At 41.1% G+C, this 27,503-nt stretch overlaps 1 protein-coding gene across 1 annotated transcript in view; it reads left to right on the top strand.

Moving 5' to 3' along the window:
- Positions 1-27,503, top strand: part of LOC105199128 — a 136,139-nt gene that overhangs the window by 83,358 nt on the left and 25,278 nt on the right. The window contains exons 3-6 of the mRNA XM_039445767.1: positions 3,034-3,276; positions 8,766-9,656; positions 13,082-13,162; positions 27,167-27,497. Of these exons, the coding sequence (XP_039301701.1) occupies positions 3,034-3,276; positions 8,766-9,656; positions 13,082-13,162; positions 27,167-27,497 (1,546 nt within the window). The remainder of the gene's footprint in view (positions 1-3,033; positions 3,277-8,765; positions 9,657-13,081; positions 13,163-27,166; positions 27,498-27,503) is intronic.

Genomic DNA, 27,503 nt, shown 5'->3' with positions numbered 1-27,503 from the left:
TTTCATCGTGCCACTTTAAATAATGAAGAAATAAATGAGTCAGTTTTATTTCGAAGAACTTTTTCTTATCTCGAAAAATTACGAGGCCAGCACAATGGGGACCGAGTATTTTCTTTTCAGAAAACATCGACCGGCTCTCTCGGACGATTGAGGAAAACACGAGATTATCGTATCTCATTAATTCGATTATATTTTTTTTCCAGCTTCGCTCTAGGAATGACGAACACCGTGGTCAAACGCGACCGTGCATGTAGAACTCGCGTTAGCTTTAGGTTTAATGGCTACGGTAGCGAAAAGCAGATTTAGCTTCACCCGTTTGTACATTTAATTCGAATGGACAAAGAAATCTCGCGTGCCCGGTCGCGATACAGTAAGCACTCTCCCACAAAGGAGCAATTTGGCTGAGAACGTAAGTTGAAAATCGGCCTGTATATCTACAAGCGACTTGGAACGATCGTATGTATATATACGTGGCGTACTTCGAAAGGAGATTTCGTACCGCAGCGTTGGCAGCGACTACGTACAGGAAATCGAGCAGAAAAACTTTTGATTGGATTATTCGTTTATTATACTTGTCGAGACTTCTCCTCCGCGATGCTGGAGGGAAAGTTAAAGTCGTTAATAAAGTCAATAAAATAACATCTTGGCAGCGACGCGCTAATGGAACGTACGAGTACGTAAAGGTAAAACAGTCCCTCTCTTGGTAGAGAGCCGAAGTAATATCGCGAGTTTTGTAAGGGGAAGGAAGAACTTGGGAATCAAGTTAAGTAGGTCAGTTATTGTAAAGTGGGTGAACGGTCGTGGAATAAGTAGCCGTCTCCCCCTTCAGTGGCGTCTCAGATTTTGCCGAAGGTATCCGATATATACGAGTATATCTTTGATAGGGCTATCTAATCGAAAGTTCTTGACTCGAGTGTCCCTGTACGCGCGGTTGAAACTTTGATCAAACGTTTTAGAACGGCCTCTAACTGTGGACTAACGTCACTAATTAAAGAACGCTCCAAAATTAACGTGATGGTAGTGGAATGCTCGAAAGAAGTCGAGTACGACTTTTCAGTGACTTTTTTCCTGCTTTGTGCGAATTACTCGTGTGATCCCTTCCGAGTGTATTACTTGATCGTGAGACTCCTAATCATTATGGAAGAAAGGGCGAATATAAAGCGTGCGAGAGTATTTTTTGCACAGTGGAAACCGCGCGAATCATCCTATCATATTCCTTCATCTTTGCGCGATAAATTAAAATTAATCTCTCTCTCCCTCTCTCTTCTTTCTCTTTGAATTTTCTTACGAAGAAAAAAAATCAGATTGCACTTAAGCAATCTTTAGATCATAGTTATCAATAGTAAAAATAATATAATAACTATACATATAGGCAGAGTAAATATCTTGCTTCGCCATGTACACCGAATTTACCAAGAGAGAAAGAGAGAGAGAGAGAGAGAAGCCCGTGGTTTCTGTTGTAATATTAAAGTGGAATTAAAATTTCTGCGCTCAGAATAATTGGAAAAGACGACGGAACTAATTTCCAAGTCGAAGTTGTGCGCCCGACAGGGACTCGCGCCTCGCTGCTGCTCGCCGTCTACCCTGCGTGTCCAGTTCCTCTTTCCTTTCCTCGTCCCTTTCTCCCTCTGTGACTTTTCAACACGCGTGGCATTTTGCGCGCGCACAATCAGTGAGTTTCGTCTTTATTTATTCAGCGCGCGGATTCGGGATCCATTTTCCGAACTTCGTGGGTCCAGATTTCCGTTTTCCCAGACCGCTCGCATTCCCTCGCCGTCCCTCGAGCGATTCTGCTGTAGTCGCGTCCATGCAATCCCAATATAGCAGTAAATCGCACTCGGCAAACTGCCGGCGTTATCGAGTTCACGCGTCACAGCAATTAAAGCCGCGATACGTCGTGGCGCCGAACCTTTGTCGTTCAAAATGGCAAAATCTTTTTTTTTTTTTTCATGGCTGGAAAAGAGAGAGAGGACAAATGAGTTTAGCGTCACGTCGTATCGGCCGGCGAGTTTTCAGCGGACGTCTCGTTTTTCATGATGTGATATGGAGATGGCAGACGGACACGGAAAGAAAAGATTGCCTGTGATTGCTGTGTGAGAGAGAACGTGAGATTGACTTGGAGGTAGAGCGTGTATGCGTGTGTGTATGTGTAGAGAGAGAGAGAGAGAGAGAGAGAGAGAAGATATGAATGATGAAACCTGTTCACGTGCTCAGTGATATACGTTACAGACCATAACTGCATTACGTCGCTTTCGTGCGAGATAGTTCCTCGTGATGAACAAAGCTTTTTTTGCGAGACCGTTACTACTAGCTGCAGCTATCCCGTGCTATCGATCATGGTTCGAGACTAAAGTGCAGCGTGAGAACTACAAGTCACGTTGCATCGGGAATTAGTCATTGTTAAGAGAAATACTATATACACGACCCGCGGCTTAAGTACGAAAGCGTTAAAAGCCCATTTCCTATTTGAGCCTGGAATGAAAATCCCCGGAAGAAGGTTGATTTTTCCGAGAAGCTTCGTTCTGACTTTAAACAAACTTTGAAAGAAATTTATGTTTGAAGCTTAATATTCTTTTCTTTTTTTTCTCTTTTCTCGTTCCTCGCATTGGGAGCGATAAGTGCGTCGAATTGACCTTTTAGTTTTTGAAATTAATATTTATCCACAAGACACACTATTCGAACAAAATACCCCTAGCTTCGAGATCCGGGGAAAAACTAATAGACGCGTAATACAGATTCGCATGAAGAAATCATGCCAATATTAAAGGAAACCATCTCGTCCGGAGCGAATATCGTATCACTCACTCATACATAACGCATCCCAGGACGAGTGTATCCCGTGTCAGGTTGGAAAAGTGTGAACAAAAAGAAAAAAGGGACACGCCAGAGCGACGTGTGAGAGGCACAGAAGAGGCACGAACGAGATCACGAGGGTGTGTATGTTTGCGTGCGCGAGGGATAGAGGCGTGGTGAAAGAGGCAGTGTGCGGGAGGGAGAGGCAACCCGTGTGGGTTCTGTGTCTTTTCTTCGCAGGTCATCGGAGATCTACCGTCGACGACACGCTATCTCGGACCATCGACAAACCTTCGCGAGGAGATCGGCTGGTGCTGGGTCCGCCGCCGCCACTTCGACCACTTCGGAATCGCAGGAGAGCTACGCCCTCGATACAGAGATACCCGCCGCAGCCAGGAGGCCTCGTAGCACGAGGGGTTCGCAAAAATGGAGTAACGTACGCGCGGTCATGGCGTTATATTCCTCTCTACGCAAAATCAAGAGGTACTCCCGCCATTAGTCGATATGGACGGTAACCTCTGGCACCGCCATCCGCACACAAGACAATCTAGCACGTATAGTGATGCGCTCGAGCGAGGCGAGACGAGAAAATATCGAGATTTATTCTCGACTAAAACAAAATTAAAAACATTTTCTCGTTTCGACGGGCTGAGATTCTCGCTTCTCGAGATTCTTGAATTTTATATCGAGTTGTTCGAGACTATTGACCATCTCATTTGTACTTTTATAAAGAGGTAGCACATTATTCATGACTAACATGCATATGAAGAGAGAAATAACGAGATGAGAGAAACGAAATGGGAGAAAAAAATAAACGATAATAATCTCGAAAATATTTTTAACGAGACGAGAAATTTTAAAACGAGATTTCAAGACTCTCAAAATGCATCACTATAGTGACACACTGACACAAACATATATACACATACACACACGCGCAAAACTGTCACGAATTGTGTTGGGAACTCGGCACGGTGTCTTGAAGCATTCACTACTTGTAGTCAACCCCCATGTATGTATGCTTTTGGAACTTTATTTTTGAAGGCGTTACGCGTCTCGTACAGTGTTTTTCATCATCCAACATAACAACTAGTTGGAAGAAACAATTTTTTTTAATGAGATTTTAATATAAAATTAACTAATTAAGTTATTAATTAGTAAACAATATGGCTCGAGGACATTTTATAATTGTACATTTTATTATTTTTATAATTTCATAGATTAATTTTTATGGCAAATGGCGTTACTATGTTGTCTTTATATTTAAGATTATACAATTATTATTTTACCATTTCAAATTCTGGCAATTACGGGATTATTTATTTATTTAAAATTTCTGGCTACGGAATTTCTTAGTTGTTTAGAAAAAGTTCCTAGTTGCTAGTTTACACAAGATTTAGAGAGAAAGAAAAATCTCGGTATCCTCGGAAGCGACTTTGTTCGAAAGTGTTTGAGATCTAGTCGCGCGCCGGCGTTTGCATCTTGTCAATTATTCATTCCGTGAACATGATAGATTTTCGAATCTGTTGGAGTACTCCTACCGAGGAATTCTGATTTTTCGGCCCTCGAAACGAATTTTAAAAGTATTTCGCGGATTTTCAACAACGAGTGAATTATTCAAGAATATCTTTCGACGCGCGCACGTAGCAACTCTGATCTGATATTGTTCCCATCACTACTCATACCACGGCCGATCACCGACGTAAAACGAAGGAACGTAAAAAATTTACGAGAGTACGGAACTTTCGCTAAATAAATATACGAACTGCAATAAGGTTTGTATGGAAGAGAAACGTTGCTATATAAAATTTGCGAGCGACCACGTGGGCTCGCATACGAGATTATCGACTTTGTAACTATCGACTTTGGCTCTAAAACATTCACGAAAATGTCGATTTGGATAGATAAATTTAGCAAGGTGACATTTTTGCAAAGCGACACATGAAAAAGTATAAAGTCCAAAAATATTTCTCTAAAAATGAGAATGAATTACGCGTTTGTTACACATCGAAACGTAGCAAAATGTCATGTGTCACATTTATATTTGCATCAATTAAATAAAATGCAATCGAGTAAAAATATCAATCTATAACGATACATACATTTTTCATACGTAATTCTAGATGATCGATGGTACTATGTTAAACTTACAATTTAATATTGTCTTAGAGTATGTCAGTGTTGATGTTATAAAGTGCCGGAGTCTCGGGTAAGTCTTGTGCGAAGGGCTCGAATGTCAGTCCGATCGTTTTACCTCGTGAACGTCACCCTGCATTCGACATGAAACCGCACGAAAGTACTGGCTACTCGCTCACTGCAACTCTATCCTATCTCTCTCTCTCTCTCTCTCTCTCTCTCTCTCTCTCTCTCTCTCTCTCTCTTTCGCCATTCTCCGCTCTTTCCTACTCTATTACCTCAGGTTACTGTACGACTCGTGTTCCACTCTGTATTAGATTAGTTGACAGGTGACCGCTGCATCTGTTCTTTGATATCCAAGGACACTTTGAAATTTCAAACGTTTATAATGAACTCGTGAACTTATGCGTTGATAGCTCGTCTGATGACTTTATTCATTGATCAACGAGCCGTTTGCTTGTAATCTGCAAGTAAAATTAGCCAACTTTTACCGGATACTCTTGCTCGTGGACAACGGGGTATCTCGATTACCGTGCAAGTTTCTCTGGGTAATAAATCATTAATATTAAATTCAAATAAACGGCCAGCGCAAGGAGCGTGTCTGGTGGCGAGAGAAAACGGTTCATGTCGTTAGAAGAGCGGAGTTCGTGCACTCTATTCCTGTCATTCGTGCATTTAGCGCTCTGATTGATGTATCGATAACATGGCTCATTTTCTTCATTTGCTTTGTATTGATGTAACCCGGGAAATACGCTTGAATTAATAGCCACCGAACGACCGATTTCACGCCACGAATGAAATATTTCTTCTCTATTGGCATTGGTGTATACGATTTGGAACGGACCATCTCGCGTAGTGAATACATATTTCGTGTTGTATCAGCACTGATATCCGCCAATTTTTAATCGTTGTCCTCGAAATCCCGAATGCTTTAAATTTCATTTTCTTTCTTTTTTTTTTACAGAAAGCCACTAGTAAATATCGAAGTTGTTGAAAGTTATTTATTTGCAAATGATACTTTGAAATTTCCTTTTGGGATATTTGTCCACATAGATGACAGTTAAATTTCCATAAGCAAAAAGATTATTCTAACTCGACGGTAATCGCTTTAAAATAGATTTAACTGACATTTCCGATAAACACGTTCACCGACGCATTGTTTGACATGGTATTTAAAGTATCCCTTAATAGAAAAAAAATAGATTATACGTAGTAGAGAGGAAGCAAAATCCGAAGCATCGGAGAGTGTTCTAGTTTAAGGATTATATGATACATGCGCGAACAACACTACACTACACTTACTTCCACCAACACTGTACATGAATGTTACATTAACGATTCAAGAATGCGTAGTGGCATAATAATGACCTTTAGTTCCGTTACTGTCTCTGTCTAACGTATGCGATTTTTCAGTGTCTGTCTCTGTCTCTGTTTGTCTGTCTACCTACCTATCTGTCTGTCTGTCTGTCTGTCTGTCTGTCTGTCTGTTTGTCTGTATGTGTGTCTGTCTGTCTGTCTGTCTGTCTGCCTCCTATCCATCTGACACTCTAGCTAATTGATCTGATCTCGATTCTCGCTCGTTTCTTATTTCAAGCAAGAACTACCTATCTTACATAGAACTTAGAGAATACGACGAGTGTATTTGATCTTCCCGAAAAGAATAAAAAAAAAAGAGAATGATGTGTTTCTTCCGTTTCACTAGGTTTGAAGAATGGAACGAAGTAGTAGGCGTGTATACCCATACAACTTCGTGTATGTTTGTTAGATGAATAGATCATAGCGAGGACTTGCGGAACGAGGCGTCTTGTGATGTGTTTTCCGCGCGATTCCTGCGCGACGAAGCTCATGCATGCATGGGATTCGAGATGAACTCTCGGCATTCGCAGTCACGCGGAATCCCGATTAAAAATCACGTTTGTGCGTCGTGCGATCGTATTTCCTTCAGGACGATATACGCTCGCGCGACGACACACGTGACGACGACTGCGGCGAGCGAAGCTGGCATGTCTCGCCGAATTTCGCCGAAAACGCGGATTTGTTGTCGTCCCTCAACATAAGCGGATTAATCGTATCTGTCAGTCACAACAGTTTTGCGACGACAGATGCGGTTGACTCGAATTCTGGTGAAAGCGTCACGATCATACTCGTCGGCGATACCGTATTTCTTCTTTAAGAGTGACCCGATTCAGAGAATCACGATATTTCGTAATTAATTGGTTTTCATGCGCGAGATGTAAAATATTCTCTTCATAAACTTGAAAATTGGATAAATTGATCGAGCACGTAGTTTGTTATGTTTGCTCCAAATTCATCTGCAACTGGATAGATGCTATCACATTTTTTAATTTGAAGAAATTTTATATTATATTGTCAAATGATATGTGCTTTCGACTTTTATTTAATTGTAAAACACTGCTGAAAATGAATATGTAATGTTTGTTGGGAAGTAAAAGTCGGTTGCAGATGGGTACATTAAAAAGCAGCACAGTTAACGGGAGATTAATTTACATTCGAATTTTCGCCGTTTAAAATAGTGTCGAAAGCGAAGTTGCAGGGATTATATTTTTTTGCAGCTCTGTTCGTGACATTTTTCTAAATAATGATTTGCGCACAAGTTGCGATATAATTTTGTTAGTTTTTGATGTCATACACACATTTGAAGAGAAAATACGGCATTCGAGGACGTGAAAAGCAGAAAATATTGCCCTCCTCATTGATCTACACTCTCTTTATTCGGATGATATACGATTTGATCCGTTTAGTACCTTCATAAATTTGACGCGCCTCATCGGAACAGATTGTTTCCTTTCGGGTAAATCAGTCTTTAAAGTACATACTAGCTTCCTACGGGAGAATACTCGTATATCACGCGGTTCACTTAATACCCGTAGATACACGCGAGAGACGCATGATTATTTATTGCGCGCGGACAATCCGCGCTTATCGGGTTCCTCTCCCGCGCGACGGAAGGAACAGCGGAAAAATAGGATTTGTCGCCGAACAGGATTTCGATCGATGGTGAAAAAGATATCTCCAACAGCATTTTGTATCGCGCATTGAAAAGCCCTTTATCACGTTCGAACTTTATCTTTTCGCGTGCAGGCGCCGCGCCGTCCGATAATTCATAGGTCAATGCATACGATTAAATCCGATAGAGTAGCGCGTGATGTAAATTTGCCGCCGCATGTGAAAAATGCATAACGTCAATATTTAAACGCTACAAGTTTCTTTTTTAAATTGTAAAATTTTATTAAATTCTCTTCTCCGGCAAGGAAAAATATATATTGTTCTCCGCGTATCTCTCTCGTTCAAGTAAGTATATCAAAAATATTCTGAACGGATATGCCAATATCGAGTACGTACACGTGTTCGCGAGGGCGTTTATTTAGATTGCAATTTATGCATTTAACTCGACGAAGGTACGCGGCGGAATCAGTGTTTTTATTATTGCAGATATTCCTCTTACATCCGCGAGATGTTAAGATGATCTTAGTTGACAGTTCATGTTACTTGATGACTGCCTTTGTAGATACACGGTTTACGGGGTATATTTTTTATCTGCGTAATCAATCTGCGAACAATGATGATTTTTATTTTTTTCATTATTTATGTTGGGAATAAAGGGCAACGTGACAACCTGATTAAAGAAGCGACGAGTCACATAATCGAAGTGCATTTATTTACCGTAGGCTTGAACATTTTTCAAGCTTACGGCCTTAGCGTTATGGATAAAACTAAATTGACAGGAGCTGGTTCGAGCGAGCGGATCCGCGGGATCCACGCTCCGTTTCCCCTTTCTTCCTTGACTGGCGACCTATTTATCTTTCTGCCCGCAGAACGAAGAGTAATCAACGGTGGATGAAACTGCGCACGACCGTGCAGCTGTCCTCGGCGATTTCCACGAAATCGAAGCCGCCGCTTAAGCGCGAGGATTCGTTCCTGAAGAGATTCTCCACCCGCCAGATACCAGAGAGTCAGGAGACCCTCGACACCGCCGAAGGCGAGGGGGACGCGACCGACGACAAGAATACGGGTATTCGACGCCGCAGGCGACCCCGCAGGCCTCAGAGACCACCCAAGACCGTGGTCAATCCCGACGAGAACTTCTACTATTACTGGCTTATGCTACTGTCAGCCTGCGTCCTCTACAATCTCTGGACGCTGATTGTCCGTCAGAGTATGCCGGAGCTGCAAGCGCTGGCACCCTCCACCTGGCTCACCTGCGATTGCTTCACCGACGTTGTGTTCTTCCTGGACGTGATAGTGCAGTTTCGCACTGGCTATCTGGAGCAAGGTCTAATGGTCTACAACAGTCGGATGCTCGCCGGCCACTACCTCAAGTCCAAATCCTTCATCCTGGATCTACTCGCGCTGTTACCGCTCGATCTGCTTCAGGTGAACCTCGGCAGCAACCCCATGCTGAGGTTTCCCAGGTTCTTAAAGATCTACCGAGTCTACAATTATTACTACATGGTGGAGTCGCGCACGGTCTATCCGAATCTCTGGCGCGTGCTGAATCTCATTCACATACTGCTCATCCTGGCCCACTGGTTCGGCTGCTTTTACTTCCTGCTGAGCGAAGCCGAGCGCTTCCAGGGCGACTGGGTGTATCCGTACCGGCCCGGCGAGTACGCCACCCTCACCAGGAAGTATCTCGGCTCCCTCTACTGGTCCACCCTGACGCTGACGACCATCGGTGATCTGCCCACGCCGGAGACCAACGCCGAGTGAGTGACATAATCTCTACCGAAACACACTAAAACACTATTTACGCTCCCCGCTGCACTCTTTCGTTTTCTTCTTCTTTTCTTTTCCTTTCCTTTTTATCGCATCGCGCGCCCGAACTCGTCATGGCGAAACTTAAGAGAGAATGGAACGTCGGCATGTCGCGCTCGCCTCTCGGACCGAAAATTATCGGCGAGAGTATCGACACATATGTACATGTATATAACCATTGACGCAACGAGGCTTTAAAGTATCGCTCGACGTGCAATCTAAATAAGTAACTCGTAATATTCTTTTAAACAAATAATGTACAGTATGGAACTGGGAAGCTACGTAACTAATTATCTCGAAAATTGCTACGCAAAGAACCGTTTTGTGCAATTTTCAAGTTATGAAGTTCTAGTAAACATATCACGGAAATTCTTCCTTACGAAGTTACCGTTAACAAGCTCAGCAACGCGGGAACCATATTTCCCGAGTGTCGCGTTATTTCTTGTACCATACGGTACGATCGGACCTGTTATCCCCTGAACAATTACGCTGCTCGGGAAGTACGAAATAATGAATCAAAGTCCGATTTTTCCGAGTCACTGCAATTTTTTTTTCTAAAAGTGGATGGGATCATTGAACCCTTTATATGTCTCTTAAAACGATATATCGATTTCCTCAACTTTCTGACTACTTTCGTATCGAACGGTTCAACGTAAAAATAGTTTTATCTTTCGAGAAGCTCGGGGAGGATGAATCGAAGCCTTTCTGTCTCTAAGATTTAATTTTTTGTTTTAAATTCCTCCAAATATAGGTAAACCCTTCGCGGAAATCCTTCATGAATTTGTACATTGATACTGGTACATATCGTGGGCTCCTCGATCAATCTCGAAGTTCCAAAGTGGTACGTCATGGAGCTCGAGTTCAGCTTGTATTCGCACCAGGTGTTATGACATTTTAAAAACTGATGACTCCTTCAGGCTGTGACGCGGATCAACAGGTAGCCGGTGCATAATCTTATATTTACTTTACGACATTCGTCCTTGGGCCGTGCGATTCGCGATCCATCAAGCTGTCCGCGCGATAAAATGCGCTGTAAAAAAGGCCGCGTATGCAATGATGTTAAAACCAGAGAAATTTCAAGAAGAAACGGATAGATACATTCCGAAGTGGACAATCGTTGAATTGACAGAGCATTTTCAATGAACGTTTCAATTGTAGATAGAAAAGAAATATTAAAGAGATAAAGAAAAATCTTTTTTTTTTTTTTTTTTTATTAAAATGTTACACAACGGTAGAAATTATTTACGTCGGTGTTTACCTTCGAGATTTCGTGTAGTACGGGCAAATCATTTTGCACAGAGACGAGTGTCGCGACGCGTTACGTTTCCCTCTGATTTCAATAAATGTCATAAACCGATGCGCGCGAATACTTCAATGTCGACGAGAAATTAGCGAGAGAACGCCGCGCCGTTGGTTCAATAATTACGTTTCACTTCTCCCCCTCCCAACGTTTCCGGGTTTTCCGGTCGAGCCACGTATTTTCGGAAGCGCGTCACATTCATCGGGAAATACAATACATGTTATTGGGACGTGTCCTGTAACGGCAGTACGGCCGGGCGGCCGCATATATGTATCGCGCGTTTCCCGAGTAGCGCGAGATCCCACTAGACCCGGCGTGTCGAGCGCTCTCCATTTCGCGTAAGTCGGATCCGCATTCTCGTATACCATTTGGATGCAAACGGGGTGTTACGTGAACACTCGGCTGTCATTGTTGGTAGTCGTTCGTTATGCAACGGTATCTCCTTTGGGAGCATCCTGGATTTCGTGGACGTTGAATTCGAGAAGGGACGCTACTAACGTGACGAATCCCGGAGTTTAACGTGCCCTCTATCGAGTCTGAGCGCGATCGGCTTTACGAAACGTCGTGGCGTTACATATAAATCAAAGATTTTCGTTTTATTGCGGATTATCTTGGCTCAGAGATAGATTCACGGAGATTACGATGGATATGAAGTATATTCTCCGCAAGCCTGATTCAAACGATCTACAAGTTCCGAATTCAGAATGGAATTTCGTTTAGAAATTTCGTGCGTCGTAATTCGAAAAACAAATTGAATTATTAAAACACACGTACATATATATAAAATATATCCTTAAATTAGGTATTTTATCAGCTACTCCATCTTGAATTCTGACGCAAGATTGCGTAAAGTGAGTTACAGTTTCGCGGGTGTACTGAATTTCAAAAAGACTTTTATCTTGCGAACGAGTGGAGAATGTACAAAACGGTGGATGAAAACTCCCGGGTTTAGAATTCGGAATGTAATTTACGCATTTCGATGCGTCACAAGTTGGTACGCGGTCGCTATTATGCGGGACACGTTTCAATAATAATATCGTGTAATTTAACGTCGTCCGTAACATAATCGGTGCTTCGGATTAACTTATACAAATTAATCGTCGACTAATCGGTGCTAAATCGATTGACAAAGCGCCCATTACGCTACGCGGGATATGCAACGCGCCACATAGGATCGGGCTTAAATGGTGTTGCAGCGCTCAATGTTTTATCGCATTACCGTGCGCGTTACACGCTCGATCGGATCGAATGTGATCGCGTTGAAACGAGATCGGCAAAGCCGATTGATCGGCGATCGATCGTCGCGTCTCACACACCGTTGTCATCACCGCCGACGTGAATTTCTCTCCGTCTCTGACTCTGAATAGTCACAAAGCAGCAATCGTTCATGTATCGTTGATTTTCTGCCACGCCGCGTTTGCCATTAGGTCTGTATTTTGTAGCTAAACTAGTATAACGTTTGTACTTAAAATGAAATATCTATACATATATTTTTTTATTTAATTTCAAGTACAAGTATATGTGTCATCAGAGGAAAGGGCTCAGTTGGTCATTAACATTTGAAATAGTGGCTTATATAATCTCTAATTATCGAATCTGGTGCTTACATCATTTTGATCAAGTAGATCTTTTCCTACGATAATGACGCATATATGTGAAATTAAATAAAAAGAATATATATATTTGGAGTTTGACGAAAGTGAGGTGAAAAATTTTAGTACAATTCAGCAATGACAGACCAACGCGAAGATCTCTCACGGTCGCATCGTTAGATCGTCTTTTAAACATGTACAGGGTTCATAAAAATGTTTCATGTCCACCTTGGAAAACACCTGACGTAGCTGTAAACTCTTTTGATTTGCATTACTTGAACGGTACGTCAATTTACGTGCATCTTGACAATCCAGCTCGAGCTGGGACTCGATCCTTTCCGCTTTGCGTTCCGTTGCACGTCGATTCAGCGCGCGGTGCGGGAACGCTGGCGATTCCATTGTCTCTCCTAAGTTAGTCCCTTAGTGAACTTAGATGCCTAGGAATTAGACTCGTGAAGCGGCCTTGTTGTTGTTGTGTTGGCAGCTCCGTTACGTTCGGCAATCCCCGGAGCCTCGCTCGTCGCGGCCGAGCTTCACGGCTTCTGCAGTTCAAGCATAATGGAGGGTATCTGTATCGTTTCCAGAATAAAAAAAAAAAGAAATAAGGAATGGAAAGAGAAAGAGAGGGCGAATGCGAGTGAGAGAGAAAAGCGGGAGAGAGAACGGGAGTGCGAGAGGCGAAAGAGTGTGCGAGGAAGGAAACGAGTCAGAATGACAGCAATTGTATACAGGAGGGAATGAATGAGAATGCAACGAGAGAAAATGCATTTGAGAGAAAGAGAGAGAGAGAGAGAGGGGGGGGAGTGAGATGAAAAAGGTGAAAGTGATTAATTCTGTTGTTTCTGAAAAAGCATGTTTGTATCCACAGAATTGAAAACAGGGAATTTTGTACGTTGAATGACTCTTTTGTTGATACGTTTCTTCGAAATAGTTGCGTTCTCTGACTAATCGAGTCGGCGGCAATGAACTCGACGTTAGGGGTAGGAACGAGAAAAGAAAGATGGAAAATCATTTAGCACGGTCGAATTTTACGTGAAAAAAGCGAGGTGAACGAAACCTAGACCGTAATGGGGAACGAGGAGAAGAGAGGAGGTCAAGTACTTCTCATTTACGACATTATGTTGCGAGGGGGTGGCGGGCAGAGGAGTGTAGGTTACTAGTTTGAAAAATGATTGTAACGTCGGGGCTGCTCGTTACCGAGCAGAGCAGCTGGTGAATCGACCGCGATTTAATTCACTGGTGCAATAACGTTAAAGTGGCGCGTCTCTCCGCCCACTGTTCTGTCGAGACGTTATTTTTCAACCGTAACGTATTCCCCGCGCGCACGAGCGCGCGTTGTTTTATTACACACGGCACGGAGGATACCGCACCGCGAAATCCACGTCGCGCAAATTAGAGGGGACAAACAGTGAGCTTTATTCGGGATTGCATTTTTCGCAAGGACGAATCTTTCTGCGATGGCGACGCGGTAGATGAAATTTTTCCCTCGGGAGCACGGAGTTTCAAGCTCATCGGATATTGCGCGGTAATGGCCATTCGGATCAGTGTTTATCCTCCAAACAGTATTATGTTTTGGTACTCTCTGATTTCGCCCTCCGCGGAGACATGGACAAACAATTCTGCAAATAGCCAGATGACAAAAAAGTGACGATAAATTCACGTCGATTAATTTATACAATCACGTATGGGACGCGCAAATACGAAAGGGATAATTATATATACGTGATTGTAAATGAATCAATATATATTTCGTTTAATATAAATTACTCTCATAATTCACTTCGCTTAAATGGCGAAAATAAATAAAAATCCCAGCTAGAACAGAATGTCTTTAAATTTTCTACGGATGTAAGGATTTAATGTTCACAGAACTATCTGAAATAAAATATAAATTATTATCAAATTGTTAAGTATTTCAATAAGGTTCTTTCTTCATCGTTTTTATCGTTCGCCATTGGATACATTGGTATCCGAGCATTGTTACAAATTCGCCGTGGTAAACGACGTTATTTATGTCTTTAGTTAGATCGCAGTTAAACCACATAGATACGAACTGGCTGAAGAAAGAACACACATTTCTACTCGCAGAAGTGTTTTTACGAGCGCAAAAATTCATGGACCTTCGTGAAATATCCCGTAGGCAATCAGGGGCGGTGCGTGCTGGAGGGATATCTATAAAAAAGGGGGCGAAGGGAAAAAAAACGTTCGTTTCGTGCGCGGGAAAGTTAATTTATACGTAGCGTGTTCTATATCGCACGTGTACGAAAGTACGTGTCGGAGCAGGGTTGAAGCCGAGCGACGGGGCCACTCGCGATCTCTGAACTCTCTCTGACGACTAGAGAGGAGAGAGACGGCGCGGAGCCCGGCAATTAGTCTTTGTTCGAATAGCCGAACGGTAAACAGACATTACCGCGATGACACGACTCCAGACACGGCTTCAAAACGTCTCCATGTTACTCTCGCGTTTGACGTAAAGGCCGCCTTTATACGCGATATCCAGTTTCAGGCGCTCGAGGACAAAATATATCTAATTGAAGGATCGGTTTTAAGATGGTACGCTGTCAGGCCGATGATACTGTGCCATTTAGTACAAATTATAAATAATAGGGATTAAAATATAGTCGTAAATGCGCAAGACACTACGTAATGCGTTCGCCGTTGACGGCTTGGAGACATAAAAATCGTGACCTATCTCAAATTCGTTGCGAGTGCGAGGCACGGTTATTCGAAGATGCACTTTGGCAAAGGCGGCATCGGCATAAGTGCTTTACATCAATGTCAGGGAATAAGTGTCGCCACGGTTGAGACGACACGTGGTCGGAAAGGTCTCTCTTAAACTCGCGACGGACTCAAAGTGATCGATGAGTCACCGTCGAGACGCTTTATCGAGCTGCGGACGAAGAAAAGAGGGAAGAAAGACGATGAGACGAGGCTAATAACGCTTGTCGCAAAATCGTTTGTAGAAGATCGCGCGACGGGTAATGAGCAGCCATAAGATGACAAATGATGGCTTCGTGCCGAAATTCAACAATGAAGCGACATCACCGGTAGTTTTAGACGCGCTAGAGATTCTGGTGGATTTACATCTGCTTTAAATTGTCTGTCTATTAAAGAAAACGATAAAAACTTTCAAGTGGCGATCGAGACTAAAAGTACAAGTAAAACGAGAAAATTACGAGAGCACGTAATTGTACTATCGTATGGAAATCTACGCTTTTAGACACGATTTGCATTTTTAATCTATCCTTAGAGCCAATTATCGTCCATTTAATTGGTTATATTCATTTCATCAAAATCGAGAAAGTTTTAACGGTGAAGGTAATGACGTAACTGGAGCAAGCAGTTCAAGTGAAATAAGATAGACGAGATGTAAAGTAAAAGATAAAAAAAAAAGTATAATCTTTTATCTATTTAATTGATTTTAATTATTTCTTTCACGTAAAATTTCGAGTAGCGTGAATGCAATTTACGTGAAATTGGAATAAGCGATTGCTCGTAAAGTGAAATAAAACAGATGAGACGTAAAGAAAAATATAAAAGTTAAAAAGTAAGCTTAAATCTTTTGCTTTATTAATTTTTCATCGTCTATTCTGTCTGACGAATAATTCGTTATCAATGATATTCGTGAAGAAAGATTGAAACGAGCGAAGATCTTTGTAGTGGGAATTTGTCGACCGGGCGACAAATCAACGCGACTAGCTATTACTCATCCTCATGAATACGGCTAGTCACTAGCTCGGCCTAAATAGATAGCCATATTGCAGCTAATTACGCTTTGTTTGCCAGTGAATACTCTAGATACCGATGTAACAATGGCTGCGTTGACTAAGGGCGGCGGAATTGTTAAGTGGCAATAGCGTATGATTGGCGTATAAACTCCTTTCGATCCGTAGGTACTTGATTTTCAAGGATGCGTCCATCTTCTTCAAGTGCCTCCTCGTAAGCGACGTCGTAAGCGACGCCGCGGATTTTTCTGCTCCCCAAGTGAGACTACTAATATTCATCTGTTACGTTTGCGATGTCGTGTCTATAAGCTGTCGAACGTAACTTCTTTCGTAGCGAGACAATCCGATCGTTTATTTTTTTACGCTTCGCGCTTAGTTATCGGAAATATCGCACGTAGTCTTGCAGTAAATCCGGAATTCTCGAATTGTTCTTAGTTTACATATTTGCGATTCGCGCGATCGAGAGTTCCGAAATCACCGTGCCATTTACCGTTTTATCGTACACAAAATTGAAGCTTGAAAATCCCAGGCAGATTTAACAAACCAGATTTGTTGTTCAAAAAAACTACACTGTAACTGTACGTTTGTCGAAACGTGAGTATCACGCGGAAGGACGCGCCGTCAATGATGCGCGTTTTCGACCAGTCGATTGAAACGGACATCGCGCGATCCGTCACGGGACGAGATATTTTTTTACATCAAAGTGTTGAGCGTAGGCGTATCACGTCGTCAGACGTGAGTTTGCGATTTTTCTGTGAGTGCCCACACAATTGTTTTTTTACTTTTTTTACGAATGTTGCTAAGTCATTCTCGGGCTATTTTCATCCCCGAAATGCACAATGTATAATGGGAATGTGCGGACTCTTTATTTGATTATACTCTTACGAGTGCATTCGCGTAACCGCTGCTCCAGCTAGTGTAAGAGACCGCTAATATTCATCGATTACATTTAGGGTGTCGTGTCGGAGCTGTAGAACGTGACTTATTTCGTAGCAAGACAATCCGATGGTTATTTTTATTTTTACAATACGTTTCAGGCTCCGTTGGAATTATCGTACGCTCGCACGTAGTCTTGCAATATGAATCCAGAATTCTCAAAAATCGGTTTTTTCAATCGCAAATATTCCAAACAAATATTTTACGATCATGAAATTACAGAAACGCCGCGCTTTGGAATTTAATATAAAGTTTTTTTTCATGTTGTTTTATTATATTTCAATAAAATGTATTTTGTGACAAATCAAACAATTTCAGGAATGGTCAATTGATTTTTGATTAATACACTTATTTTATTGATTTGTTATTTATTTTAACCTGTCCTTTTTAATAATGCCTCTTTAAACAATTATATTGCTTCTTATTAAATAATAAACGTCCAAAATAGTATTTCTTTTACGAAGGTACTTCAATTTCTTTAATATTTTATTCTAATATGACTTATATCATCGAGTTATTTTCGTTTCGATGAAAAAGTTACGTCTGCAAATAGTATTTTTCTCCGAGAGAGACTAAATATTTCTAATGCTGCTTTCGGCTGTCCGATATCACGATTCTTTTAATAGACGGAAGAAGAAAAAGCGCAGCTACGAATATTTGAACAAATCTGGGTTGCCTGCCATAAAGGGATCCAATTTTTTTTAATACTGCTTCCTTTATACAGTCCCTTTCGATATTCCTGGTTAGATTATTAGAACATGCGGGAGCGCATCCCCGCTTATCCTCCACATAAGCGTACATGCCCGGATCACGAATACATTCGCCGGTAATCCTCACGATATATGCAGAATCAAGCCGCCGCCGCCGCCGCAGCTCTGCATCGATGAATTCGCGGCGTGTACAGCGTACACGCGAAACCCAATTTATGCGACGATCGACTTAAATGCATTAAACGCGAAGCGCAGCTGAGAGAACGAAGTACACAATCGCCTTGCTGTCCCGTCGTGGAACAGGTGCTGGCGACAACCGTACGGAACGCGTCGAACTTTACAATTCTGAAATTGATTTTTTTTTTTTTTTTTGACGTTTGTACGAGGCGGTTGAATCCCGGGGTGCCGTTGAATATCGGAAAAATCGAGTAAGTCGCAACCGTGTCGCCTCGTGCGTCGACGCTGCGCCTGTCGCGAACGATTTCAATTAATCGATCAGGGTATCGTTACACGACGGCAGACACGAGGCTCCCTCCCGAAGGGTCGCTTTGACCTCGCAAAGTGCATCGATGCTGGGTGGGTGGGTGGTCTCATCTTACGGCGAGTACTTTGCGACGTCTTAATTTTCAGCCTCAAACTTAATATTCCTGAAAGCTCTTAAGAGAATTGCCGAAAAGGGAGGGCACGAGGTCATCGGAGGTCTCGCGAGTAGCCTCGGCCTCGTATATATCGGCGACGAGGCACTCGGCATTTTGGGGAGAACGGCAACGACCCGGTTAAAACTCTTCTTGCAGCCGAGCGGTATTAGGGGTTCCAGCAGTCCGGCATTACAAATCGTATCTGTCGCGGCCGGCGACAGTATTCAGCCACACCCGAGGCTAATTTGAATAATACCTACGGGAATATTCCATTTCGTTTCCCCGCGCCGCGCTCCTGGACCGCCGCGCCGCGCCTCTTCGCGCCTCTTCGCGCCTCTTCTCGCCTCTTCTCGTCGAAGTTTTATTCCCTCTTCGCGTCGTTTTACATTAAGAGTCGGAGTCTCGCGCGCGCTAAGAAGATTCGCAATTGAAACGTAGCGACGCCTGACGTTAATACGATTTATGAATCTAATATACGTGTAACGTGCGCGCAATATGTACGCAGCTAGCAAGCCGTATATAAAGCGAGAGAAATTCTTTATCTAAATATAATATTATTTGTTTCAAAATTTCCGTTATTGTTTACAACTATAAACGTTTGTAAAAATATTTTTATAAATCGAAGAAAATATCATTTTTATAATTAAAAAAATTTTAAATTCACGATTCCATTCGTTCGCGATTCTTTCCATTTTTCAAAGATTTAGCATATTGCGCATATGGATCAAACTTAGCGGGACGCAATTTGCGTACGTTATCAACGTAATACAATGGGGGTGGCAATCTGTACCGCTTTGGCGGTTGATGATAGTTTACGAGCGTTTCCTCAGTTTTCTAACCACGGGCATTTGTCTGACTTTAAGTGGCAAGCTGTGGATGCTTCTGAAAAATCCAAAAATAGCAATAAGCATGATTCATAGGATTTCGCGAACTTTGTTTTTATGATTTTTTTAAAACTTCCATTACGGCGCTTGCCACTTGCTCGCCCCAAGGCATCCGATATACAGCACCAAGAGTTCCATTGACCTACATCATCCATCAGAGCCACAACCGGCTATGATATTTGCGACTGACGCGAGAATTATATTCTTTCCCTCCCGTAACTTTAACGGTATTCGTTTTATAGAGAGAAAGAGAGAAAATAAAATACTCGAATAACAGTAATAATGATATTGTTACTCTCCATTGTTACATCATGCGGAATTAAAATGTTCACGGAGCAAAACGATTAATAGCAGCGAGAAATAATAAAGAGTTATTGCGGAATTAATAGGCTCGCGTAAATTAACATCGGATGTAGAGCGATAATTTAATAACGCAAGCAGTAAATTGCGAAGCAGATATATTCCCGCGTTGCTAAACGCAATTTCATCCGCGGTCGAAGAAAAATTCTAAACTTATTATTTCCAAATTTCTCAGTTATTAATAAGCCGAGAGAAAATGAACATTATACACGATGATCGCGACATGATGAAATTACTTGTCCCGATTATGATTAATAGGGGATTAGCTCGTGACCGCTTAACGGGTTCCCATTCTGCGCACTATATTAGATCGTGTAACACCGACTGCCAATTCAACTTTAACGCTAATAAATTTGAAACGCCGCCGCCGTGCACCGCACTCTCCTCTCATCCACTTGCCTTTCGAGATTATGCGCGATTTGATCACGTAAACTTGAAGCGCGGTTACACAGCTAGGTATATCTGATATTACGTTACGTTAAAACACGCACGTACGTGAGCGTTCTGTCAACCTATGAATAATTCAAAGCAAATCGAAATAAAGTACGGTAAGAGACACGGTAGAGAGAGTATGGAATAAATCTAAATTTGTAATACATAAAGCTGGAACTTTTTCTCTCTCTCTCTCTCTCTCCTCTTCCCCGTCTGATTCTTTTTGCCTCATTACCCGTCACAGATAACCCCCGTGATGGAAATGCGAAAGGGGACGGAAATGAGATCGCCCTGAGATCTGCGAGCGACGTTAATGCGCCATTAATACGAGGTTAATCCGAATTAATTTTGCCTATTGGCCGAGACGGACCGTGGTTTTTCAATATCAGCGACGATCTGCGAAGGTAATCTTCCTTGGTTTTACGTCGGCATCGATCTTCGATAACGTTAACGTGTTATTTCTCTCTCTCTCGACTCCCAATTCATGTAAGGGATATCGTTACATATCGATGCTTTCGCGCGATAGCAATTTGCTCTTCAAACGGATAAACTTGGCGAAGATATTGCCGGCGTTAGCGTTGTGTAGCTGGCAACAAAATTTATTGCACGAGAACGATAATCCCGATTCTTCTTGGCCGCGACGAAGTCCACTGCTTATTGTAATATACATAACAGATCCCCCGCCCGTTGTAGCCAATGGACAAATAGACAATGGTGCAATAATCGAGCTGCATTGTGGAAATGCAATTCTAACGCGCGACGCAATGTAATCGATAATGCGATCGGTATACACAAGATCGACGCCGCAATATTGATCGCCCTCCGTGTAACTATGATTAGTGTGACTTTAAATAAACGCGCGTACGACGTTTAATGCCACGGCAAATGGAAACCCGATATACAATATCCGTTTTCGGACGTGCTCGCCGAAGCGGAGTAGCAAACCTTGACTTAGCGGAATTATCGTGTATCCGTCATGTAATAGCAACTCGACGATCGCGCGACGCGCATTGACGATCGCGGATCGATTTATCGAGTCGGCAATAATACGACTGAATGCCATTCGCAAATTTTCCACTTCACAAATTAATACGTGGAAAGCTTTTGATATGATGATGTCGTGAACATTTATGAAATACTTTCGACACGTAAATTTATATAAAGCGCGAAAATTTCGATATTACTCGTAACAGTCACTGTCGATTTTTTTATTCTTTCTCCTTGTTGAACGAAATTACGGATTCTAAAAATATTCTGATGATAAAAAAATGAGCGTTTCAATAGAGAGAGAGAGAGAGAGAGAGAGAGAGAGAGAGAGGATATTCTTTATAAATATTTATATAAAATTATAAAGCGATATTAAAATTGAGAAATATAATTATTGCAATGACACTTTGTAATGAGAATGAACAGTAAGTGAGCAAATTATAACGAATATCACAAAGATTTGTGAAAAAAAAATACATTAATCTTTCTCTTACACCAAACAACCAGTTAAATTATTATAATTTCAATGATTCAACTTTTCTTCGGTAAATAATTTTATTAAAGTATAGTGATTTTAATATTGCTTAACATTTAAATGACGCAGCAAAGTTGCGAGAACAAAAGGACATATTCATTCTTTTCCAACCGTCTCTGCTCTTTCAGTAGTTTTAATATATTCTCTACGCGCTTTCTTTACGTCGTGTCGAAAGTAATAACGAAGTATCGAGCACAGTATTATCAACGACTTCGAAAGGAATAATGAGAAACGAACTCGGCGAGACAATGCCGCTCCTCTTAGCAGTAGATTAATTATCCTGACACTTGAGCACATTGGCATTGTGAGAAACTCGGTTTAAAAGTCTCAACGGCGCCGTTTAACTCGAAGTTTATTCGATTTCGTGCACCTACTTGATCATATCGTCCTACCGACTAATAATACTATAATACTTAACTTTTAAAAAACGTAATTACGATATTTTTCTATTATTCGCATTATCAACATTACTAATATATTTTCTATATCAACGGCATCACATTGTCGAGCCATTCGCATTTTATCCTCTTGCAAAACAATAGTTGGTGATCTCGAAGTGAGAGATAAATTGTAAAGGCGCGGATGAGATTCGCGTCATCGGCCGAAGGGAAGCTAATTTCCCGAGAATTAAAATTCTCCCCCAGAGGATGCGAATATCGCGAGGAACATCTTCAAGGGGTGAACCGAAGGATCGCCCATCCTCGGACCCTTCAAATGCGCTTTACGAGACGATTTAACGGAATGAGACCGGCGAGATTGCTTTGCCTACTTGATTAAAATATCGGGGATTACCAGGGCGTTCGCGCGGAACACTAGAAGGGACTTTGCGGAGGCAGAGCTCGCCGAAGTAGAGACCTCTCTTTCTCTCTCTTTCTTTGACTTTAAAGTTGGCAGCGAGTCCTTGCCAATTAGAATGGCGATGAACGATAAAGCTCATAAGCCGTTGGCACGCTACCCAAGCGGTACGGCCGGGACATTCTAAGGGCTTTCCGCGAAACTCCGTGCCGTCACAATGGGACGAGTTTATACGGTGCTTGTACAATACAATACGCGCACCCCTTTGTCGCTTCAACAGAAATGCCATTTATGAAACATTTTACCAGAGTTAAATATTTTCTAACAAGATAAAAAAAAAATGTGCCTTTAGAAAAAGACGAATATCGAATGCACGTGAAAGTGAATATTTTGAGAGACCGAGATTATCTACACGAAAATTCATATTTATATTTTTATAAAAGATTATTCTTTGTACTTTTTTTTATTTTTATTTTATTGATTGATCTGTCTTACATAAAATAGTATAAATAACGTTTCACCGTATGTAAACTGGATCACTAAAAGACTATGTAAATCTCTAAAAATCTTTCGCGAAACAAACGGCATTTCGACATCATTCCGTACGCGCGCGAGAAACAATATTGCTTCGTGAGATTTGCGAACTTTTCGGCTGACTTTGCGCGTTTTCGGCTGCCTGGTTTTTGGCTCGTAGCCCGGGGGACACAAGCTCGCTTAGTGACCAGACGAGTGTCCCGCACCTGTAGGAAGATCACGATTTGTCTACAGGACTCTCTCGACGGCGAGAGAACGATCGGTCGGAATCTCATTTTAGTTGGGGTCAAATTTGATCTCGCTTTAGCTCGAGTTAGCTTGAGCGAATCGCAAACTGAATTCCCACGATTTGACAGTGGACCCCGGGGATTTCCCTGAGGGTCACGACTTCCGCTCTCGATCCTCGATAGTTCACCGAGTTCGCCATGCTTTTGTAAATTGTCACGGATCATGGAGTGTATCTCCTTGATTCATACGCTTGTTTACGTGCGCTATTCCGAGTCTCTAAGTTCGACTATGTGATGGAACTAGATATCACGTTTAAGATTAACAGAGGTATTCTGAATTAATTGTGCTTCCTATTGAGGATTCTGTTCAAGTCGAGCTTTAGGAAAATGTCGAGTCAATGATGATTTGTCAGTCGTACAGGGAAAGAATTTTGCTGAAGTGTCTAAAAATTTAACTAGATGCAGATTTGAAAATACTTTTGCTGGAATAAATAATTATGAAGGTACAAACATGATAAGCAATGTTACAAAAAAGTTTTAACATTCTAATAATCAGTTTGAGCGTTCAACATAATTTATATTTCAATATTTTGATAATGTAACGAAATTAATTTCCAGATTTGTATCGTGTTAAGTTTTTAAATACTTTGGCAATAAGCTGTTCTTTCCGTGTAAACAATTGAATCACTCTGACATCGACTATGTATCATTCATCTAAGAAGTGTTTGTTAGTTGGACTTCACTGGCGACTTCTAGCTGAAGTGTGTACTTACACCGAGATAACGGAATTGATTACGCTCAAGTAGATGCGAATCTCTCTAGTTACGAAGTTTCAAGAAATAAACAATTTTCTCCAGTTACAAACTCTTAAGAAATGAGCAATTTATTTGCTTACGAGAAAGAGCGTCGCATGACAAGCAAACTGCGATTTTCAATCCATTACACGAATTCATAACACAAAAACTTGCCCTTTTATAAACTTTTTATAAATTTAATCTTTTAGACAGCACAAAAGTTTTTTTTTATATAAAATTTTACTTTTAATTAATTAAATTTTTTTAAATTATGCGCGTTAAACTTCTACAAAAATTAATTTATTTTAAAAATATATTAACATGCTTGGCGATGTATTAAAAAAAAAAATTATAAACTTTTAGGTTGTATGAAAATTCAATTTCATATTTTGAACTTATTAATCATTGAATTTAAGAAATTAAATTTTGTATTGCACACATCTGTGCAAACGTGAATATTTACACAGTAGTGTTTTGGTTTTATATATAAATGTTTGGAATTTTTATTGGAATTTTTACTTCACAATTTTATAAATATTTTACAAAAAATGCGACAGAAAATAAATATTTATTTTTATGTTATTACAACTAAAACATATCATCATGCCGTGTAAATAAAACCTAGGTGTAGATTAAACCAAATTTGAAAAATTGCAACTAAAAAAATTGATATCATATTTTTCTGTGATAAATAATTAATGTATGATAAAATTATTCTCTAACGCTAATGATCCAATTTTTTAGAGTTTTTTAATATGATAGTATTCTCGGTTATTTTTCTTAATTATTTTATGTTGGCGCATTTTTTGATTGAATATTATTAAATAAATAGTTGTGATTTTAATTTGTAATTTATATTTATTTTATAATTTGATATTTTTTTTAGTTTTTTTTTAAATTAATGTATCATTCGGTTTATCTTATTTTCAAAATTGTTACTTATAATTTGAGTGCTTTATTTGAGTGTTAAGGACATGCTTATAATACGCAATAAGAGTATGAATTCACGCACTAACACAATTTATTTGCAATTTGTTTTAAAATTCAAAGACATTCGTATTAATGAAACAAAGATTACCAAACGTGATCAGAGAAATAAATGATTCGTGATATGAACTCGATTAATGAGAAAGAAAAATAGTGTGCGAAAGCACACGTGTATAAAAAAATACGCGGCAGTTGGATTAACAAGGCGATGAAAGAAGGGACATTTGTGCGTACATTTCAACATGTATTGAACAGGAAATCGCGTTGTTCGAAATGGCAGAGATAAAATTTACTCAAAGCAAAAAAGGTGAAACAATCTAGGAATGAGCGATGTTAAAAAAAAGACTAATTAATCACAAAAATATTTAAAAATAAAATATTTAATACTAGCCTTGACTTGATGTTCTATAGTTTTGTTTTTTTATAAACGAGATAATTGCTATTAATTTTACATAGTTATTCTGAAAAAATATTTACGTAATTGTATGTATAAATAGATACGCCAATATCTACCAATACTTCCATATCTATCAATTATTTTTATCTTAAGATATCAAAGAAATAATCAATATTTAATTTGAATGAAAAGAAAATTGCTCGAGTACCGATTAATCGATAGAACATTGCCCATTCTTGGAGCTGATGGGTCGAGAGGCGGGGTGAGGCCGTCACAGGGGATGAACGTATGAGAGAAACACTGAAAGGGAAGGCCGACGGAAGCGCGAGAATTCCGTACCGGAAGGGGGAAAGGAAGAAGCGTAAAAGGGTGTTTTCTTTAGAAGACCGGTTTGAGGCTGTCGATAGAAAACGGAAGAAGCGTGTTTGCGTACGTACGTCTGCTCTCGTGTATCTGTATGTGTGTACATGTATGCCAGTTGTGTGCCGATACACGAAAAACAGAAAGAATATCTTTAGAGGAACGGTGAATCGTGAAATGTAGACGAACGGAGTAAAGTGGTGGAACTGTCGGTTGCGAGTATGTCGGTCAGAAGGATAGGATCGGTACTATTACGGTAGAGAATAGAGAGTGTTCCGAAATCACCGAACGTTATTTTAACCAGGTTTAAATCTCGTAAGCTCCCATCTAAATGAAATTTAAGATTATTTGAAGAATATGATTCCGTCGAGTGTTTTCTTTTCCTACCTCGCAGCTGCTAAAAGTCTATTACTTTCAATTGTGAATTATCGAGGAAACTTGGCTATGTTAAAATCCATTGAAAAAAGAAATTTATATACAATTTATGTACCAGTGAATATGAGAACGAATATTTCTCTTGAACTTTGCAAACTGATTGTAAAATTTTTAAGACTTCGGAGTTTTTAAGTACTGAATTAATCGATTGAGAAATGTTTTAAGAAATTATCGAAGGTGTTGGATATGCGTTAAAGTGTCTAAACGTTCGGTTAGGCAATATCAAAGTTGTGTCAGGAACGAATTCTAAGTTCTGAGTTCGTTAAGGCTCTCTCGCTTGGGAATCGGAGAATTTTAACGATCAGTAATGACACTCGACTATTCATCGATTCAGCAATCACGTTCGGTCAGAATACCAACGAACGGCTCTGCTGCCGAATGCAAAGTACGCATTTCATCGTTGCTCTTTCCGTTGTACGAATCGGCGAAGAGATCAAACAGACGGTACGAGAGCAGGTTGTCTGCAGTCGTTGTGTATGTATGTGCGAATGTGTGTGTATATATATGTGTGCATATGTGTGTACGTGTGTGCACATCAGGGTGTGATAGAGAGGATGGATAATAGGGAACGAGACAGGGATTGCACGAGGGAGAGAGAGACAGACAGAGAGAGAGAGAGAGAGAGAGAGAGAGAGAGAGGAAGGATGTGTATGAGATAGTTCGAAAGAGCGATTGAGGAATGAACGCAAAGAAGGCAAGTAAGAAAGAAGGGAGAAAATAAAAGAGAGAAAGATGAGGAAGGCTCCGGCGGGGGCCGCTCGTCCATAAACGGAGGACACTGATCACATCCCCCTCGGACTGATCGGCTCTCTTTCTCCCTTCCTGATTCGCAGGTACGTCTTCACGATAGTCAGCTACTTGATTGGCGTCTTCATATTCGCGACCATCGTCGGCCAGGTCGGCAACGTCATCACGAACAGGAACGCGAACCGTCTCGAGTTCGAGAGGCTCCTGGACGGCGCCAAGACCTACATGAGGCATCACAAGGTGCCGGGCGGTATGAAACGACGGGTGCTCAGGTGGTATGACTACAGCTGGTCGCGCGGCAGGATACAGGGCGGGGGTGACATCAACACCGCCCTTGGTCTACTTCCGGACAAGCTCAAAACCGAGCTGGCGTTGCACGTGAACCTCTCGGTGCTGAAGAAGGTCACCATTTTCCAGGTGAGC

Source organism: Solenopsis invicta, chromosome 2 (assembly GCF_016802725.1).
Source record: "Solenopsis invicta isolate M01_SB chromosome 2, UNIL_Sinv_3.0, whole genome shotgun sequence".
Lineage (NCBI taxonomy): Eukaryota > Metazoa > Arthropoda > Insecta > Hymenoptera > Formicidae > Solenopsis > Solenopsis invicta.
Note: the sequence above shows the minus strand (reverse complement) of the source record. Positions and strands in the feature narration are given on the sequence as shown.